Consider the following 19,971-nt stretch of genomic DNA (forward strand, 5'->3'; position numbering starts at 1 on the left):
GAAAGATCAACATCGTGAAAATGGCTATGCTTCCCAAAGCTATCAACAAATTCAATCCAATACCTAACAACATTCCAACCTCATTCTAGAGGAAATAGAAGAGGCAATCCAAAAATTCATATGGAACAATAAAAGACCCAGAATAGCAAAACAATCCTCAACAGAAAGACCAGTGCTGGGGGAATATCAATATCAAATTTCAAACTCTACTCAAAAGCCATACTATTCAAACAGCTTGCTACTGGCACAAGAAGAGACTTCAGGACTAATGGAATAGAATGGAAAAGCCAGAAATGAACCCACAGACCTATAGCCACTTCATCTTCAATAAGGGAGTTAAAAAATAGAATGCAAGAAAGACAGCCTCTTCAGTAAATGGTGCTGGCAAAATTGGTTAATCACTTCTAGAAAACTAAAGCTAGACCCTTATATATCACCCTGCACCAGAATCAACTCCAAATGCATCAAAGACCTCAGAGTCAAACCAGACACTCTGAAAACATTACAGTATGGAATAAGAGAAACCCTTGGTCTCCTTGGTATAGGCTGAAATTTTCTTAATAGAGAGACAGAAACACAACAAATCAAAGAGGGGTTGGGAATTCATGCCAATGGGATTGCATGAAATTACAGAGGTTCTGCATCACAAAGGACATAGTTAGCATGATCACTAGAAAGCCCACAGACTGGGAGAAGATCCTCACCATCCATCCAATGGACAAGGGTCTCATATCTAAAATTTAAAATGACCCAACAATCCTACTTTTGGGCATTTACCCAAATGATCACAAACAAGACCATACTAAAGCTATCAGCACAACTATGCTTATTGCACCATTATTCACCATAGCTAAGATATGGAACCAACCCAGATGCCCCTCAGTAAATGAAAGGATCAAGGAAATGTTTTATAGATACACAATGGAATTCTATGCCTCCACCAGAAAGAATGACATTGCCCCATTAGTTAGGAAATTGAAAGACTTGGAAAAAAATACATTAAATGAAGTAAGCCAGGCCCAAAGAAACATAGGTTCCATGGTTTTCCTTATTTGCAATAACCAGCATATATCTGAGACAAGCAGAAATGGTCAGGTAAGTTGAAATTAGGCGAAATGAACCCCAAGATAAGGACTCAAATATTTTTTCTTTCTTGCAATTGTTTCTAATATAGTTATATGTTTTTGTTGCTTTGTATGTCCCTCTCCAATGGTACAAGCCCTGTTTTCACTGTATGTGATGTTGGTATACTTTGTGTAGGGCAAAGGAAAAAACAAATTGTTTAAATATGGATACAGGTGGACCCATTGCCACAGTGAGATGTACAAGACCTTATGTCGAAAAGAACTGTACAATTATGGCGCAAGATGTGTTTGTGTGTGTGTGTGTGTGTGTGTGTGTGTGTGTGTGTGTGTTTGTGTGTGTGTGTTTTTGTGTGTGTGTGTGTGTGTGTGTGCGCGCATGAGTGTGTGAGTTCCTTAAAGAAGGCAGTGCTGGGTGCTTGTTTGGCAAATATGTAGCAGGACTTGTTTGTGCTCATAGTTGTATTGTCATGGTGATTTACAATGATACAGTAAATCAGATCACTCATTAGTCACATTGGGCATGGGTGTTCAGGTGGGAAGATGAGAGGAGCTGAGGTGAGAAGACAAAGTAAACAGACAGAACACACAGACATGTGTCTTTTCATTTCCCACATGCTTGATGTGTGAGGCCCCTCGTGGTTCTTGGGTGATTGTGGTGCTGGTGATGCAGTGCTGTGGGCTCACAGTGAAGCTGCCTCCCTGGGTGATGCTGGCTGTGTCCTACCTTTAACACTGAGGCGACCACAAACACGGATTCCTGGTGCAGGTCCACTCGGGCTCCAGACATGAGTTTTTCTTTGAGGGCTCTGAAGGCTTTGATGCTGCCTGACTTTCTGAAGATGCCCTCGGCGAGTCGCCCTCCTGACTAAGGAAGGAAATCATCTCCAGTGTGGATGAGAGGAAAGAAAGCCTAGGTCCTCCATGTCCACCAGCCCAGAGCAGCACATCACACTTCTCTAAGTAAGATGTCTGAGTGTGCAAAGCTCCAGTGCTCAAGCTAGGCGACTTCATTAGCAATTGTATTTAGCTGTTGGGAATATATTCTGTTGTTGTTTTCCTTTATCCTAGGGTCTGACTCAGAAACATTGAACAGTGAATGGATTTGTCTGTGTAATGAACTGACTCCTGCACCTTCTACTTTATGCTTCCAGCTTTGGCTGGCCCAGCCTCCTTCTTACAGACCTGTCCCCTCACACCTTCCCAAGAATGTAGCTTCCTGCGCATTTCTTCTTTTTTAATTTCCCATTTATACCTTCTGTAGTTGGTAGATTCTTCACATCACATTCATACTTAGTCCATTAGGAAGTTTTCCCTGATTGTATTCATCACTGGGGCCTTGCTCTCTTTGGTTCTATTTTGGTGTCCTCTGTTTTCACAGTGGAGGAGTTGTAGTGTGACCTTGGACACAGTCCCTTCCTAAGCCCTAAGCCCTTTCCCTCCCTCAATCCTTTATTCACTCTTTTGGTCCTTCCCTCCATCTTTTCTTTCTTCTTCTCCTTTCCTTCCTTCCCTCCTTCCTTCCTTTCTACGTTAACATTGTCTCCTGTTAAGTTCCAACGCCCACTAGCCAGGCTGCCTTTGTTTCCCCTGACCCAAACTTCTTTATTTTATTTCATTTTTTTTTAGTGTGAAAATACTGTACACAGGGATTACAATTACATGGGCAAGTTCCTCAGTACATTTCTTGTCAAGCATTGTAGCCTCCTCCTTTGTTTCCCCTTCCCATTCTTTCCCATCCCTCCTTTTTGCTAGATATTTTGGAATAGTAACCTAGTGGACATTTCCTCAGGGCTGGCCTGAAATTTTAGTCCTCCAGGTTCCGGTGTCCCAATGACCTGGGATTATCATAATGTACTGCTTTCGAACAGGAGTATGTCCATTTTTGGATTTTCTATTATTTTTCTCAATGTGAGATTAGGACTAGGGTGATCCTATCTGCCTCCTAAAATTTCTGGGTACAATGTGAGACCAGGGCATTCTCTGTTGCATCCAAGGGAAAATTCCCATCACGTAGTAGTGATTGTACATTCATCCAATCCTCGCACACACTATAGTAAATTAGGATTTTGGGTGTGTATGTATGCATGGCCTGAAGCTTTGAACTGATGGCTTGAGTGCTGTCACTAAATTTTGATGCTCAAGTCTTTTGGCCTAAAACTTCAGCTGAAGTTCTGCCTCTGGTTTTTCAGTGCTTCATTAAACACAAGAGTCTCATGAACATTCCAGTCTGGGCTAGCTATGGAGCAGAAATCTCAGATGTCACACTCAATCTCACACTTCTGAGGAGCTATGATTACAGGTGTGACCCATTGTTGCCTGGTTAATATACCAGGAAGAAACAGTGAAAACAATATCAATGGTTTTTCAATGATACTCTACCTCATCACTCAGATTTTGTTGGTTTCTAACAGAGGTTGAAGCTTCTTTTTCAAACAAATGAAAGCAAAGTAATATCTTTCTTTTCTTTTTTGCCTACATCACCTAAGAGTCACCATTGTAGCCAGTTTAAAGCACACAGTCCATTGGCCTTCAGTACAAACACAATACTGTGTGACCAGCTTCCTCAGAACTTGTCCATTTTCCTCCATAGAAAGGACAGATCTTTTAAACACTATCTGTCCATCCTCCTCTCTGAAAACCAACAAACACCAGTGTGCTTTTCTGATGCTAGGAACCATGAAAATATGATCTTGTCTAATATATGTAAATAACTAGACTGAGGAATGTCTGAGGAATGTTTATGTATGTGACTGGAGATATTTGCAAGTTGGAAGAATAAAGCTAGAAGGGAGCATGAAGGACGGAGACTCAGAGCTTCACATGCACAGTGCCTGGAACTAAAATTCTGCAGCAGAGAATGAGGCTGCTGGTGTACCAGTCCCCCACTGAAGAAAATACTTACCTGTTGGGCTTGACTTAGGGAATTGTACATTGTGACATGTTTATATCTTGGAGCAATAGTAACAAAGCACCCCCACCCTTTGTCTGATGTTTTGCTGAATTGGACCTGGGGCTCCATGAGAACACTCCTCTCCCTCCCCTCCACACTCAGGGGGTTCCTCTCCTCAGGAGGGCAGCAGATACCAAACTGGGACCTACCAAAAGAGTGGAGGGTAGTTTTCCATCCTTACAAGCAGCCTCCAGGGAAGTCCCAAAGAGCAGTCTTGTCTTTACACGTGAAGATTTCAGGGGTCTGTTCTCCTTGGCTGTGCTGAACCGCCGCCCAAAAAGCCAGTTGATGAAAGTTCTTCCCCTTCCTTCTTTCTTCTGCTCTGACGCTAAAGAAGCAACAGTTTTCAAGGGATCACTTTAATTTCCTAGAATCTAAGCTTCTGTGTCAAATTATCCACATTCTCTAATGGCTTAATTCCCTTTACTATTGAGTCTTTGCCCAAATCGGTAAACTGTTGGGTATGGCTAGGGGCCTGAGCACACTCAGTTTATCTTTCTGATTATTGTGGCCAGCTCTCTTGCACCTACAAAGTTCCTGAGTTGAAGTAAGGCTGGCAGGTGTATCTTTCTCTTCTGAAAGGGAAAGCTACCATTCCAGTGGAGTTTTATAACCATTCACATTGAGAGCCATACTCCTCCTATTTGAATTTCTAGATGTGTCCCATTGATCACTTCCTGTATCAGGCTATCTCCCCTTATCACACGGCGTGCCTGCCAGGTGAAAGTCTAGGAGTTGTCTGGACGTTTGTTTGTGGGTTTTTTTTTACTTTAATATAGTTGTGAAGATGTTGTACAGAGGGTTTACAATTACATGAGAAAGACAATGAGTACATTTCTTTTTTTGTCATGCTCTTTACATATATATATACGTATTCATATACATATAGAATAAAGATGATGTACAAAGGTGTTAGTTACAGTAGCAAGGTATTGAGTCCATTTCTTGGCAAGAATTGTTAAATCTTCCTTTGTTGCTCTCCAACTGTTCCTTCTCTCCCTCACCTGCTCCATTCCTCTCTCCAAAACATTATAAATTTTATTTCCAAGTATCTTTTCAGTAGCATTATTGCAATGGGTCAACGAGTGTCCTTGTGATTTCCATACCCTCCCCAAAGCAGATAAATTTAAAGAAGGTGCACAGTGTCAAATTCAACCATGGTAACCCCAAGGGATATACCATAGAGGGAAGAACATACAAAGGAAACACAAATCTCATTCTACATGACAAATAACAACAACAAAGAAAGACCACTTCTGTTCACATCTTGGTGTTCATTTCCCCTAACATCATCTTATATGTTCATATTACAGAGTTTTTCAGTTCTGCTCATCTGATAAAATTACCCTAGCCATATACTAATTATTGCCAATGAGGGAAACTGTGCTTGTCTTACACTGTCTCTGCTCTCTTGGCCCAGCATAGACATTCAAAACAACATCCTATTTGGGCTGTAAAAATGATAATATTACTCTGGCACTGCTGGCTCATGACTGTAATCCTAGCTACCCAAGAGGTTGTAATCTGAGGTTGGGGGTTCAAAGCCAGCCGCGGCAGGTTAGTTGGTGAGACTCTTTTCTCCAAAAAATCACCAGAAAACTGGAAGTGGCACTCTTGGGCAAGTGCTAGAGTGCTAGTCTTGAGTTGAAGACCTGAGGGATATAGAGCCCAGTCCCAGAGTTCAATCCCCACAACTGACCAAAAAAAAATGCTAATGTTTTCCTTTTGGGTGACTATAGTCACATTCTAGTTTTCACTTAGGAAAAAACTCTAATTCAAGCTTGCTGTATACATTGAATATTCTCCAGAAACTTTGGAGGATGTTGACATCTTTTCTTCTCTTTATGTCCTCCTACAGGCTACCTAGTGATCTCTGGAGCCTTGTCCCTGACATGAGCTTTCTCTTTCAAAGGAGCCCTTTACCTCTGAGAAACAGTTCTATTCCAGCTTTTTCATGGACATTTGGAGATAAGACTCTCAGGCCTTTGCTTTGCACACTGACTTTACTCTGAGAAATTCAGATCGCAGCCTCCTCAGTAGCTGGAATTACAGCTTGAGCCATAGGTATCCTGCTTCCATTTACTTAGATGTGTTTTTATGCATGTCAAATGCTTTAAGAGACCACAGAGGTCCTCAATTGTACAGAAGAAAGAGAACTATGTAACCATATAGAAGTGAGAGGACTCACCGTTAAGTTGCTGGCCCTGGGCTGGCTGCCTTGACTTCAGAATGAACCGGCCTCCTGTGGCTAGATAGCACTGCTCCAGGATAGGATTCTGGGGAGTGTGAGTCTCATGTGGCCTTGGTCCTCGTGGCTGGAATGGAGTCTCTCCAAACTGACTCATTTTAATCACATAGGGATTTTCATGCCCTATGGTGAGAAAACGCAGCAGGGACTTTCATTGGAACAGGAGCCCAGATTTTGACAATGAATATCCAATCTGCTTTCTACTTCATGAAAACAAAACCCCTTATTTTAATTACAAAAGCTCAATTTTATTTTTAGTTCACATTTTTTATCTTTAAGTAGTGGTACAAAGAAGTTTCTACTCAACAAATCAATTTAGGAATACAAGGCATCTTGACCAATATCATCCAACAATGCTATATTTCAAGTGAATAAAGACAACTACCTATTTTTCTCCTCAAACCAAGATTTGCCACATGAAGAAATGAACCTAGGTACCACATACACACACACACACACACACACACACACACACACACACACACACACACACACACCTACACACACACACACATATAAATCAAGTGGTGTCTGGTCAGCATTTATTGAAAAACGTACAATCTAATTGTATAGACAATATTTACTCTAGTAATATTAAGCTTCACACTTAAAGAATCAGTATTTGAGATTTAGAAGTCCAACTTTGACACCATTCCCTCCCATTTGAAATTTTCTTTGATATTTACCAATGAAGACAAAGGGAGTTTCTTCATGTTCAGAATGGAGCCACAACTGGTAGTCACTCTCGGAGCCCTGGGGGAGAGAAGGACTGAGTGTCACACAAAGCCCATCACAGTGGACCCAAGAAGGACACAGTGCCTTACACAGCTGTGCTTCTAACAAGGAAAGCTCTGCTTTTGTCTTTTGGGGGGTTAGTGATGGGCTGGCTTCCTGAGCAGCTAGGACTGCAGACATCAACCACATCTGCCTGTCCTGAAACTTTCTCACTCAGAGTATTACACTAGCTCATCATAGATAGACTTTTATGTATAACAGAAATATATGGAGTTAGCAGGACAAAATTATATATCAACTTCCTTGCATGTTCAATTGCACTTGGCATGAGATTAACAATGAGATTGTAAGAAGCCAAATATAGATTCATCTCAAGTCCAGCTGCCTTCAGGTTCTCAATCTTCAGGCCAGGAGAGACCGATGTTAGTAGTGCAGCAGTACACACATGAGCATAAATGCATCTCTATTCATCTCCATTAGGAAATTGGTTTTTAATTTAAAAAGAGCTTACAGATGACTTACTTTTATTCCAAGGATCAAGAGTGTCTTGCTGATAACATCCTTCACTGTATCTGAGTTTTTTGCTAATACAGTTATTGGCTATAAAACACATGTGAAAAAAGGTACATATTAAGAAAACAAACAGTATCATTTTATAGTTATTGCCAGTTAGTTTCCTGGTCAGTCAAGCAAAATGTGATTTCAGGTATTTAAAGGCCACAACTGTTTTTCCCCATCTCCTCCACAAGGTATACTGACATCAAATATAGTGAAAACAGGGGTTATACTGTGAGGGAGGGACATACAAAGCAACAAAGAGATAATCTCATAAATGCTTTAGAAACACATTCATGATAGTAAAGAACTTCTTACTGTAAGGTAAACACTTATTGAGTAAATGAAAGTCATACATGTCAACATGATAAAGCAATCTTTTAAAGGATCTTGCTTTTGTGTTTTTCTTTTGCTTTTGTTGTTGTGAATGTTGGATGGATAGGGGCCTGAATTCATGTCCTGGAGTCTGTCTCTGAGATCTTTTTGCATGTGGCTAGTGCTCTAGCACTTTGAGCCCACAGCTCTACTTAGGGGCTATGAGTGGTTAGATGGAGATAAACAATCTCATGCGTAGTTTTCTGCCAGGGCTGGCTGGCAACTACAATCTCAGATCTCAGCCTCCTGAGTAGCTAGGATGACAGGAGGTGTGAGCCACCAGTGCCGGCTGGTCTTGTTTTCTTAGGCTAAAGTCATAGGTAAATAAAATGACTTATTTTTGTACCTCATGGGGCTGAAACCCAGGGACAGAATTCTGTACCTGAGCATTGTGATTCAAGTCTCACATCTGCCACTTGAGCCACAGCTCCACTTCCACCTTTTTTTGCTAGTCATTTGGACGTAAGTGTTTCAAGGTCATTCCTTCCCAGGCTGGCTGTGAATTACAATCCTCAGATCTCAAGCATGAGCCCATTGCAAGCCACAAGTATTCTATTTCCATAAAAGTTATATCTCACTTTGTAATACAGTGATTAAAATATATAATAACATAAGAAAGATTCAGACATGAATGTTGGAAATCGATTTTCAAATACAGGAAGCTATGATCCAATGAACAGAAAACTAAATTGTTCCAAGTGGAAGATAATTATTCAGAACATAGAGTACTGACATTGACTCATCGCTCTAATATTTATATTTGTAGATATAAGTGAATCAAGCTCATCTCTCAATTTTGATCTTTCCTAATTTTCTTCCTATCATTGTTCTTAAAAGTTTCCTTACCATTGATAATTTATATAATCTACCGCCTTTCCATCCTAAGCATGTAACTATAAATTTCCACTTTATTCTACATAACACTTATGAAGTGATTGTTCTTAACTTCATGGGTGAAGATCTGCAGAAAATGCTGTCCTCATCTTCTTCCTCCTTTGCAAGGTTGATATACCTGATTCATTCAAGCCAGAGAAGCACAATTATTAGCTGGTAACTTATTTTTCAAATCCATCTTTAGTGTTAATAGTTTTCAATCTGTATTTCATAGTTTATAAACACTTATGGAACAATTATAGATTTGAATCAATGCAATAGCATTGTTGGGAAATAGGATTTGAAAGAGAACAATGTCCTGGAACGTGACCTTTGGGAAGGCATCAGATTCAGGGTTTCAAACTTCACCATCTAGATGGGAGGGTCAAAGCCTGCCTGGACAACTGAAAGCAACAGTGGCTCTGAGCTAGCTCAATGGAGCACAGGAACATAGATGGGGCCAAACCTGGCCCTTGCACTCAAAGTCTGTTTACTGTTTCTCTGCTCCAGGCTGTGACTCTCACACTGCAGCCACAGCACCACTTCTGGCTCTTTTGACAGTTAAGTGGGGATAAGTGTCTCTTGACTATCTTACACAGAATGGCTTCAACCTGCAGTCCTTATATCTCAGCATCCTGAGTAGTGGGATAGTAGGATTGAGACACGGGTGCCTGATGACCTGTATATATTTTCAGAAAATTTTAGATCAAGTTCATCAATAAAGTGAAGGGAGATTTAGGGTGGATAACCTGAATGTCTTTAAAAATAAAGACTGTTTATGATTTAGAATTGCAGCCATGGCAAATAATTTCCATAGAAAATGAGGCAGAATATATTGAAGATCTTGGTTTTCAGGTACCCATTCCCTAACAAACTAAAAATTAAATAAAAGCCTTTGCTTAATACCTTTGCAGAAAAGTGATCCATTTTTCTTTTTGTTCACAAGAACTGCAAAATAAAAGCAGAGAAAATATTAAACTACATCTCATATACAATGTCTTTACAGTCATTAAAGGTAAAAGTACTATCAATTCATTGAGTCCAAGCAAACACAAAATTGATCCTACTCCAAATTGGGGTTTGATGTACTCTTGGGCTTCTAAGGGTGATCTTACTGTAATGTGACCCAGACTGCTGTAGAAGAAAAATGGATTGAATTGCATCCCTGCCACTGTGTGATGCAAGCCTCCTGACCATATTTCATCTCACACCACGGCCACCTTCCATTTCTCCTTGGATAAAACTGACAGAGCTGGATGTGCTCTTCCAATACTTTACAAAATAATCATTCAGATCAAGGCACCCAGAAGAAACATGGCATTTACATGGAATTTCCTAGATCCAGAAATCAAGAGTATGCATTTGCTAGGAAAAAACAGGGGAAATGAAAAGGGTTGGACTGTTTTACTTCCTTAGATAATTTCCTGAACTCTACTACCTTTTATTAGAACCTAGAAAACTTACTTGACATTAGTAGGAAAAATGCTCAATGTTACTGAAGGTCATTAGGAATGATATCTGACATAGCTAAGTGATTAATGAAGGATAACTCTTTTGCTATTTCCCTGCTGCTTTCAGGGTGCAGTGGTCAGTCTTACCCAAAGGTGGCCTTGAAGTTCTCCAGGGGCCAGCCCAAAAGAAGGGACTTTCTGGAGTGATCACCACCCTTGTCCAAATTGACCCCACAGTCAGCCATCCACAGGGCACGCAGTGGGACCACAGTTTTAATCTTAAAGCATTTCTGATACCTAAAAAGGGCAACAAACACCATCTCTCTTAGTTTATCTTAGGGGTATCGTGTTAAGAACTATCTATTCTCCCAAACTATTCTCTCTTGTTTCATAATTTTGAACTCCTCATACAATATTATTTGTCTATCACATTCTTGATTATGTTGTGTTATGAGTGCTTCAGACCTGGCAATTATATAGAGTGTAGCCTGGACCCTAACTCTAGATTCTGCCTCAAAATTCTATGTGCTGTGACTAGAGGATCAACAGCATGCCAGGTGGAGTCTTCATTTTTGATAATATTCTCAACAATTACACATCCTAGGAACTTCATGAACATGGGAGAAATAAACAAGCAATCTGCTCTTTTGAATACAAAATGGACAAAGCACCTGTGGTCTAAATGCTGACTATCAAAATGCCATTTGCTAGTGTGAAGCATTTGTGCTGGCAGACAGGGAGCAGTCCATACGTACTTGGCATTAGTCACAAGTAATAAGTCAGTGAAGAGGAAGAGGTGCTGCTTCTTCCTCTTGCATCCTTTTTGCATCTGCACCGGGCTGTGGATGAGCAGGGTTCTGCAGGGCTTCTCCAGGGACAAAGGTCTGTCCTGCTGAGTTTTCTGCTCAGCATGATGGCTCTCCTGCTGCACAGCAACACCACAGCACAGTCAGTGCTCCAGCATGGGATACAGCTTTATGCCCAACTTTCGTGGTGCACAATGCAACATTTCCTCAACTGACACTTGGGAACTAACATGCAAGGCACTTTGTGGCTCAAAAGCAAGCAGAAAAGTAGGTCATTCTGAAAATGGTTGCAGGCAGATATAGAAACAGAGCCCTGGACTTGTTCCACTGAAAGGGATGAGCATAGAAGCAGGCAGGAATCTTACTCTACTGTTTAAGAAGAGGAAGAGAGGAGCTAGTAAGGAAGCAGTGAGCTAGGTGATGTGAAAGAGCAAAGGAGACCTACCAAATTCTATTATAGTTTTTATTTTTTTTTTGGATAGTATTAGAGTTGAGCTCTGGGTCTGGGCTCTGTCTCTGGTTTCTTTTGCCCAAGGCACAACATCACTTCTGGATTTTTGTGAGTAGACTACTGGATCTCAGAGTTTCATGGACTTTTTTGCCTGGGCTGGTTTTGAACCACAGTCTTCAGATCTAGCATTCTGAGTAGCTAGAATTAAAGGGGTGAGTCACTAATCCCAAGCTGACCTAGCAAATTCTGTATCTAAACACCCTCAGCATTGAAATGGATCCGGCAGAGGCAATTCTGTGCTTTCCTACAAGGGCTATCCAGACTCCATCCTGCCTAAGAGATCAACAGGATATTCCCTGTCTATTCTTTTTGTGGGGGATCCTGTCAGGGGCCAGAACTCTAGGCCTGGGCACTGTCCCTCAGCTCTTCAGCTCAAGGCTAGCACTCTACCACTTGAGCCACAGCGCCACTTCCGGCTTTTTTTCTGCTTATGTGGGGCTGAGGAATCAAACCCAGGGACTCATGCATGCAAGGCAAGTGCTCTACCACTGAGCCACCTTCCCAGCCCTTCCTGTTTATTCTTAAAAACACTTACATAGCCAGCCTTCTGGAAATCGTTGGCAAAGTTCTGCAATGGATTACACTTCTGAAGTTCCTTCTGTTTTTGAATGTTGCTATAGTGATAAATTGGATAATAATGAAAAAGAGCACAAGGAATTAGCTAGTTGTTTGAAAATATAGGACATTATTTGACAGAAAAAAGCATGAGATCCTGAATACAAGTGATAGCCAAGGAAATGACATTTGGGAAGCAGATCCATTGTTTTTAAAAATTTACTATGTGAAGAGGAGGAATAATAACTTCCTGTGTACTACTAGAATCCCAATTTCTTTGAGTAATATATATGCATATATAAGTCCATATGTATGTATGTATATGTATATATGTATATGTCTGGAGTTATTTATGCATACACACAAACACACACACACACACACACACACACACACACACACACACACACACACACACACACACACACACACACACACACACACTCATACACATAGTTCCAGTTGTGGACCTTGAACCTTGGACCTGAATATTGACCCTGAGCTTTTTAGCTCAAGGCCATCACACTATTACTTGATCCAAACTCCACTGTCAACTTATTGGGAGTTTCTGGAAGATAAGAGCCTCAATAAACTTTCATGCCTGGGCTGGTTTGGAACCACAATCCTCAGGTCTCAATCTCCCGAGTAGCCAGGATGACAGTGCCTAGTCACCTACATATGTTTTAGAATATATTCACTCATGTCTATCAGTTGAAGCCTAGGAGAACTTAGGGCTTACAACCAAATTTTCTTATGAAATAAAAAGTGCACTCTATTTATAAGTTTAGCTGGGACAAGTAATCTCTATCAATATGGGGACAATTCATTGGCAACATTATTTGTAGGGACTTTTATTCATTCACTAACAAATAAAAAACTACAAACACTACAAACCTTTGAAGTAAAGAGCACCATGTTTCTTTTAGCTCTGAAGACCTGTGATTTAAAAGATAGAAAACATTATACTACATTTCACATTCATGCTTTGATTTTAAGTCTATGCTTAAAGAGACTGGCAGTCTGAGAGTATCATTGTCAATGTGAGTGGAATAAGAACCGACTCATAACTGGGGTTTGATGGACTCTGCCTTTTCCTGGTGATCTGACTGTGATGTGAATTAGACTTTGGTGTGGAAGAGAACTTGGATTGACATGGAGAAACTTATTTTCTAACGTGTGGTGCAAGCCACCTGACCATAGGTGAGTCTCACCCTAGCAATGCCTTCAGTCCACAATGATAAAACCAGACAGAGCACATATGCTATTCAACTATGAAAATGGTATGCAAATTCAAACCTGTGGAAAAAATTGGTCATTTTGACAGAATATTTTTAATCCAGCTAGACAAGATAAAAATTTGGAAGAAGAATTAAAAATATGGAAAAATTGCAGTGTTTCATTTCCTTATAGAAATTTTAGAAATACAATGTGCTGTGTTATTTCCGAGGAAGCTTACACTTTATTACCCATCAAACTATGTCTTTAATGATGAATGAAAAGGTTGCTGCTTACTGTTCTCTGTACCATCACCTTCTATTGTTATATTTCTGTCCTCTGAGGGATTGAAAGCCAGCACTGGACATATTATTCAACCCTTATAACTTTTCCTAATTTGAAATACATCTGTTTTAAAAACACACTGCACTTTTAATTTGTAACTATTTTGGGGGGTTTTGTAAACCACATTATTATATATATATATACATTATTGCTTTAATTTTTCTGTGAAATTATCCTCTCCCTCTTTCTCCCTGTCTCTCTCTCTCTCCCTCCCTCCGTCCGTCCGTCCCTCCCTCCCTCCCTCCCTCTCTTTCTCCCTCCCTCTCTCTCTCTCTCTCTCTCTCTCTCTCTCTCTCTCTCTCTCTCTCTCTCTCTCTCTCTCTCTCTCTCTCTCCGTGCATGTGTGTGTGTACTATTCTGAACACTAGGAATAGAATTATTGGGGCACGTATCAATCCAATAACTTTCTCCTTATGAACTAGCAGACTTTTTGCAATGTCTGCATATTTTTTATTTACATCATTAATAGCTCTTCTACTGAACAATTCTAGGCTGTCCTGTAATGTGTTTCATAAGGAGAGAGGTACCCATCTTAGATGACCCCTAACCTGCCTACATATATATACATAAAGTCTATTTCCTGAGGCCATGTTGGCCATCTGCCAAGGACCAAGGACGCTGGACAGTGCAATAGCTTTAGAACTCTTAGAGTTTATGAGGACCTCATTGCCATATTTCAATTTTTTTTTAAATATACTTTCTAGGAACACCTCTATTTCCAGATTTTACCAGCTTCCATTAATCTGTATCCTGGAGTTCCCCTGAACAATAAGAACAGAGAACCTTCACAGAAATATGCCATGGAGAAGACCTGCAGAGATGGACACACAGGTGTCCAGCTTCCCCATCATTTTTTATCATTTTCAAGACATATCCATCAGAGAATTAATAAGCTGCCGATTTTGGAGCCATTTTTCTTCTTTATCTCAAACTTCTTTGGATGTGTGAGACCTTGGCTGTGAGGAAAGGTAACCTGGGTGCATGCAGTGTGATCTCATATATAAAACAGGTAGAAATGTGAGGTGCAGTTTGAGACCAACAATAAAACACTTCACATCTTCCTTGTGAATCCTCCTGTTTTGACCTGTCTAAATGCATTCTATGTCTTCATGCAGGTCTAGGCTTGTGTGCTGGGCAAACTGGCCTGTACTTTATCAATAAATCCTGCTTCAGATTTCCCACACACCAAATAGCATGCAGTCTACTTACAAAGAAGTAATATGTCAGTCTGCTACAGAGCAAGCCAAGCACTTTTTATTTAATGATCTATAGCTATTTATGGAATTAAAATCTGTCTCTACAGAGAATTACTGGGAGTGCAAAATAAAGTTTTCAAAAAATACTTTCAGGATTCACTAACACTTGCTGAATGAATTCTATTACTGTGATTCAATACGTAGGTCACCCCTGGTCTTCCACTGTCTGAACATCCTCTCTCCCCCAACAAGATTCTGTAAACCCATTGAAATTCACTGCTCACACCACTCCAATATTGATCCATTCGAATATATTGGAATCTAAAATTGTCTGGAGGTGTTAGTATTAAAGGTTATTATTAAATTCGAAGGTGAAAGATCAGCCTAGTAAACAATCAAATTACAACCATTTTTCTTGTAAAAAATTTTAGATGTAAATAAGTTATATCTTCCATTGTTGCTCGAAAATATGTATGTGGCTTTTTCATAGCAGAACTCAAACTATACACATGGCATGGCTGTCAGTCTTACCGGAAAGTGACCTTGTATTGCTCCTTGGCCCAACTCAAGATCAAGGCCTTTGTGGAACGTCCATTATCCTTTGCTACTTTGTCCCCACATTCCACCATACACAGGTTATGCAGTGGAATTGCATCTTTTATCTTAAAGCACTTCTTATATCTGCAAAGAGAATTATACACCATCACTCTTATTGTATTACTTCTTTTGTCGGTGAGTCAGTGGGTTTGAACTCAGGGCCTTGTTACAGTCTCTGACCTTTGTTTATGAAGGCTAGCACTCTATCACTGGGGTTCTATCCCTGCTTCTAGTTTTTGGAGAGTAATTGTATAGACATCTCTGCCAGACTGGATTTGACTCACATTCCTCAAGTTTCAGCCTCCTGAGTGGCTGGGATTACAGTTGTGAGCATGCTACCCTGGGCTGCTTAGGTGTTTTCTTACATGTTAGGAAGTGTCACTCAGCTAAACTGAAATTATTACTTTCCCAAGATCTTCTTATGTTTGGTCATATTTAAATTGCATAAAGATTGTCACCTCATTATGGTTTTATTTGCTTTATTTGTTTTAGATAGGGCCTTTGTATGTTGTCTAGCCTAGGCTCTAACTCTGTATCCTCCTGCCTCAAACCCTTTGTGCTGGGAGAGACGGGGGATGGACCACAAGGCCATGTTGCTTTCTTCAGTCCTCACTATGGTCTTGAGAAATCAGCAAGGAATCTAAACTTCTATAAAAAGAAATGCATAAAAATTCTAAGTCGTCTTAAGGTAAGGGTTATATAAAGTCATTGCTGAGTGAAAAGCATTGCGTGCTTTGCAGGAGAGCATGCAGTCCATACGTACTTGGTATTAGACACCAGCAACACATTACTGAAGAGGAAGAGGTGCCGCTTCTTCCTCCTCCAGCCTCTTCTCATTTCCACTGGGCTGTGGATGAGCAGGGCTCTGTCATTGTCCTCCAGGGACACAGGTGTGTCCTGCTGAGCATCCTCCTCAGAAAGATGGCTTTCCTGCTGCACACCAACACCACACACAGTCAGTGTAAACATATGTCCCAGAGTTTTATGCCCAATGGATGGGAACACACAGTGCCACAGGTGGCCCTCTCAATCCTCCCCGGACTTTGTCACTGATACCAGGAGGCTTTGTGCTTTAGATTTTAAAGCAAACAGAAAATCTTAATCACTTTTTAAGATATAAGGAGGACAGATTATTCTAAGGAACAAATCCTGGACTTTTTTTCTCTAAGAGATGGGGAAAAGAACAAGGCAGGGAGCTAATGCACCTGTCCCAGGAAAGGAGAAGAATCTGGCAAAGGAGCAGTGAGCCAGGAGAAATGTTAGGGCAAGGCTAAGCAGATGACCACAGCAAACTGACCAAACATCAAGTTAAAGGTGAGAAGAGCATTTTTATGGCATAATTGGCATAACTGTACCTACTTGGAAGGTTATTGCCACGTTATTTATATCATTATTCAGTATTGGAACAAGAGAAAGTTGAGAAAAACCATCACGAAATACGTGACACCATTAAGAATTCCTAAATGTGAGGAAGTCCTTAGATTTGATGGTGGTACTGTGTCTCTTGTCAGTAGAGCTGTGGCTCTGTAGGTAAGGGTCACTACATCAATAGTGTGGAAACTTCTGCTCACTGGCTCAGGTGTGGAAAGAGCTTCATCCACACCATCTCCCATTAGACTCACTCCCATCTCCTCTGAGAATATGCGCACACCTGTTTTCACCCCAAGCTGAACAGTGTGAATAGGGGTCACTTTTTATGAACAGTGTTGAAGGTCAGAGTCAGTGCAAAAGGTCAGGAGAAGGAAGACAGAACACTTTCCAGGGCCCCCTCTAGAAGGAATCTCAAAACAAGTATTTAACAGACTACCTCGTGCAGGGAAGCCGCGCATGGTGTGTGTGGGGATTGCAGTGAACACTTGTCTTTGTGCATTTTGTGGCTCTGGACAGCAGACATGACTGCAGCTCCAACAGCGACCGCAGTCAACTGCCTGGAATCTGAGCGTGGTAGTTCCTCGTTCTGTGATGTCACGGTTCTAAGGCTCATGCCATAACTGCCAGGCTGACATACCCTCTGCCCTCTTTCAGCTTTTTTAATTCCTTAATTTAATCATATATATGTATATGTATGTATATATATATATATATATATATATATATGTTTGCTCTTGTTAAACTACTACACATACTACATATATTTTTCTGTTTCTGTTTATATAGCCATGCATCATAACCCAGTGTATTCATTGACATTTCAGTGCTATAAATATGCATGGGCCTAGATATTTAACAAAGACAAAATGTTCAATCATAAAAGATAAATATCCAAATCATGGTGTTCTGAAACTTGGCCTGTGGTCAGTGCCCTGGACTGGCTCACATCTCAGTGACCAGGAGCATTGTGGAGAGAGGTTGTGCTGAGCCAGGATGCTGGGCAGAGTGGACACAGCAAGTGATGTCTTGTAGGTGCACTCCTCTCTGGAGAACTAACCAGATCTCCAGAGATTTTTCTCATTTGGAGGCCAGCTTCCTAGTCACTGGGTGATCTTTACATGGGTCCTCTCTTCAAAAAGACCCCAACATCTCTCCTCACTGACCCTGGGACCAAGCTTTTTTTATTAGGAATCTTTGTGCAAATCCAAATCCAGTCCAGCAGAACTTCCATGTAGTCACAGTAGATGCCCAGGTGATTCCTCTGGAGACATACTATTTATTTCCCCTTCCACAGCCACGCCCACCACCTTCCCACACCTTCCAATAATCCAAACCCTAGCCAGTGCTCATGTGATCTATACTCTACAGTTTTGTCTTTGGTAAAATGTTGTATTACCTGGATCATACAAGAGAATTCATTTTAACATTTTTTTATATTCATAAGTGCATATTCCTCTTTATTATTGAAGATATTTATCAGTTCATTTCTTTTAAGCAATTTAGTAATGTCCTTTAAAACATTTTTCTTCTTCCTTCCTTCCTTCCTTCTTTCTGTCCTTCTTGCTTGCTTTCTTTCTTTCTTTCTTTCTTTCTTTCTTTCTTTCTTTCTTTCTTTCTTTCTTTCTTTCTTTGTTTCTGTCCTTTTTTCTTGCTTGCTTGCTTGCTTTCTTCCATTCTCTGCGTCTTTTTTCTTTCTGTATTTTTTTTTACTTTTCCCTGTCTCTCTTCTCTCTGTGTATCTCTCTTTCTTTCTTTCCTGCTGCCTTTCTTTCTCTCTTTCCTTTTCACAAGTCCTTTGACTTGAACTCATGGCCATGGGGATTTTCATCATATCACTCTGATCACGTAAGCCACAGCTCCACTTCCTGCTCTTTTTTCTTGGTAGCTATTGGAAGTCAGAGTCTCTTGTATTTCCCTGCTCAGCCAACTTCAAATCTGATCCTAATTAAGCGTATATATCAGACAGACACTGCCCCATTCAATTAGCTATTTCATTACTGAAAGTGGTCTAATTTTTGTGTTGGTACATTCATAGAATGCACTTTGGTCCCATGCTTTGTTATTCTAAAGCCTCTTCTCCACATTTGAGTAGGTTTCCTCTTCCTATCTTCATCATGTGGATAATTTTCTTCAAGGACACACAACAGTTGCTTTGACCTTGTGCCCATTGTAGGAATTTGTGTTGCCTCCACTTTGACTTCCTCCAAATAAAGCTGCTCTAACCATCTGCATCCAGCCAGGTGTGAAGCCCTTGTTCCCACGCACAAGGCATGGTAGACCCTCACAATCCCTGGGACTTATGCTTCCTGTCAGGTTTAGATGCTGGAGAAGCTCTGTCCTGTGCAGTCGTGGATTCAGTTACCATGTCTCATGACTAGCATAAAAGCAAACAAAACAACTTGGTTGGAATGGAGATTCAAAGGAAAGCACAAGAGCTGTGAAACTCCAGAAGAAGTGAGGAGAAGCCAGACTTATTCAAGTCTCTTAGTTTCGTAAGATTTCATTAAAGCCTTTGAATACCAAAACACAGTGAGGTTCAGCACACTGCTCAAATTCTGTGCAATTTACAAAGTATGCATTGTTTGTTTCTAGAATTCTCCTTTAATGTGTTCAGACAATTGACTGAGGTTCACTGAAAGTGTGCTAAAGAGAACTGCTGATTTGGGGGATAATATCACAGAAATAATGTGTCTTAGCAAAGAGGGTGGAATGAGTCTCACCTAACTAAATCACCTGTCTACATTGGGATAGAGAGGAAACATGCCACAAACAACCCTAGAATTCAATGTAGAAGGTCTTGAAAGGGAGGAAAACATCCACAAATCAGCTGAACGCAAGTAGTTGAAGCCCATAATGTTAATTTCAACTACTCAGCACACTGAGGTCTGAGCATCTTGACAGGAAGCCAGCCTGGGTGAGGAATATTTTGAGATTTTTATCTCTGGTTAACAACCAAGGAAGCCAGTTGCCAGGTGCCTGTGGTGGCTCATGCCTGTAATCCTAGCTACTCAAGGGGCTGAGATCTGAGGATCCAGATTTGAAGCCAGCCTTGGCAGGAAAGTGTTTGAGACTCTTACCTCCAATTAGTGGCATCAAAACCTGG

The 19,971-nt window shown here is 40.7% G+C and overlaps 1 protein-coding gene across 1 annotated transcript in view; it reads right to left on the reverse strand.

Annotated features, from left to right (window-relative positions):
• The window catches only part of LOC138826743 (rho GTPase-activating protein 20-like), an 88,704-nt gene that overhangs the window by 10,738 nt on the left and 57,995 nt on the right, over positions 1–19,971 (reverse strand). Inside the window, exons 4-7 of the mRNA XM_070021984.1 lie at positions 7,541–7,618; positions 6,970–7,036; positions 6,224–6,406; positions 4,185–4,363 (exon numbers count right to left, since the gene is read on the reverse strand). Of these exons, the coding sequence (XP_069878085.1) occupies positions 4,185–4,363; positions 6,224–6,406; positions 6,970–7,036; positions 7,541–7,618 (507 nt within the window). The remainder of the gene's footprint in view (positions 1–4,184; positions 4,364–6,223; positions 6,407–6,969; positions 7,037–7,540; positions 7,619–19,971) is intronic.

The sequence above is a fragment of the Dipodomys merriami genome, unplaced genomic scaffold (genome assembly GCF_024711535.1).
Source record: "Dipodomys merriami isolate MVZ:Mamm:240054 unplaced genomic scaffold, mDipMer1.0.p SCAF_15, whole genome shotgun sequence".
Classification (NCBI taxonomy): domain Eukaryota; kingdom Metazoa; phylum Chordata; class Mammalia; order Rodentia; family Heteromyidae; genus Dipodomys; species Dipodomys merriami.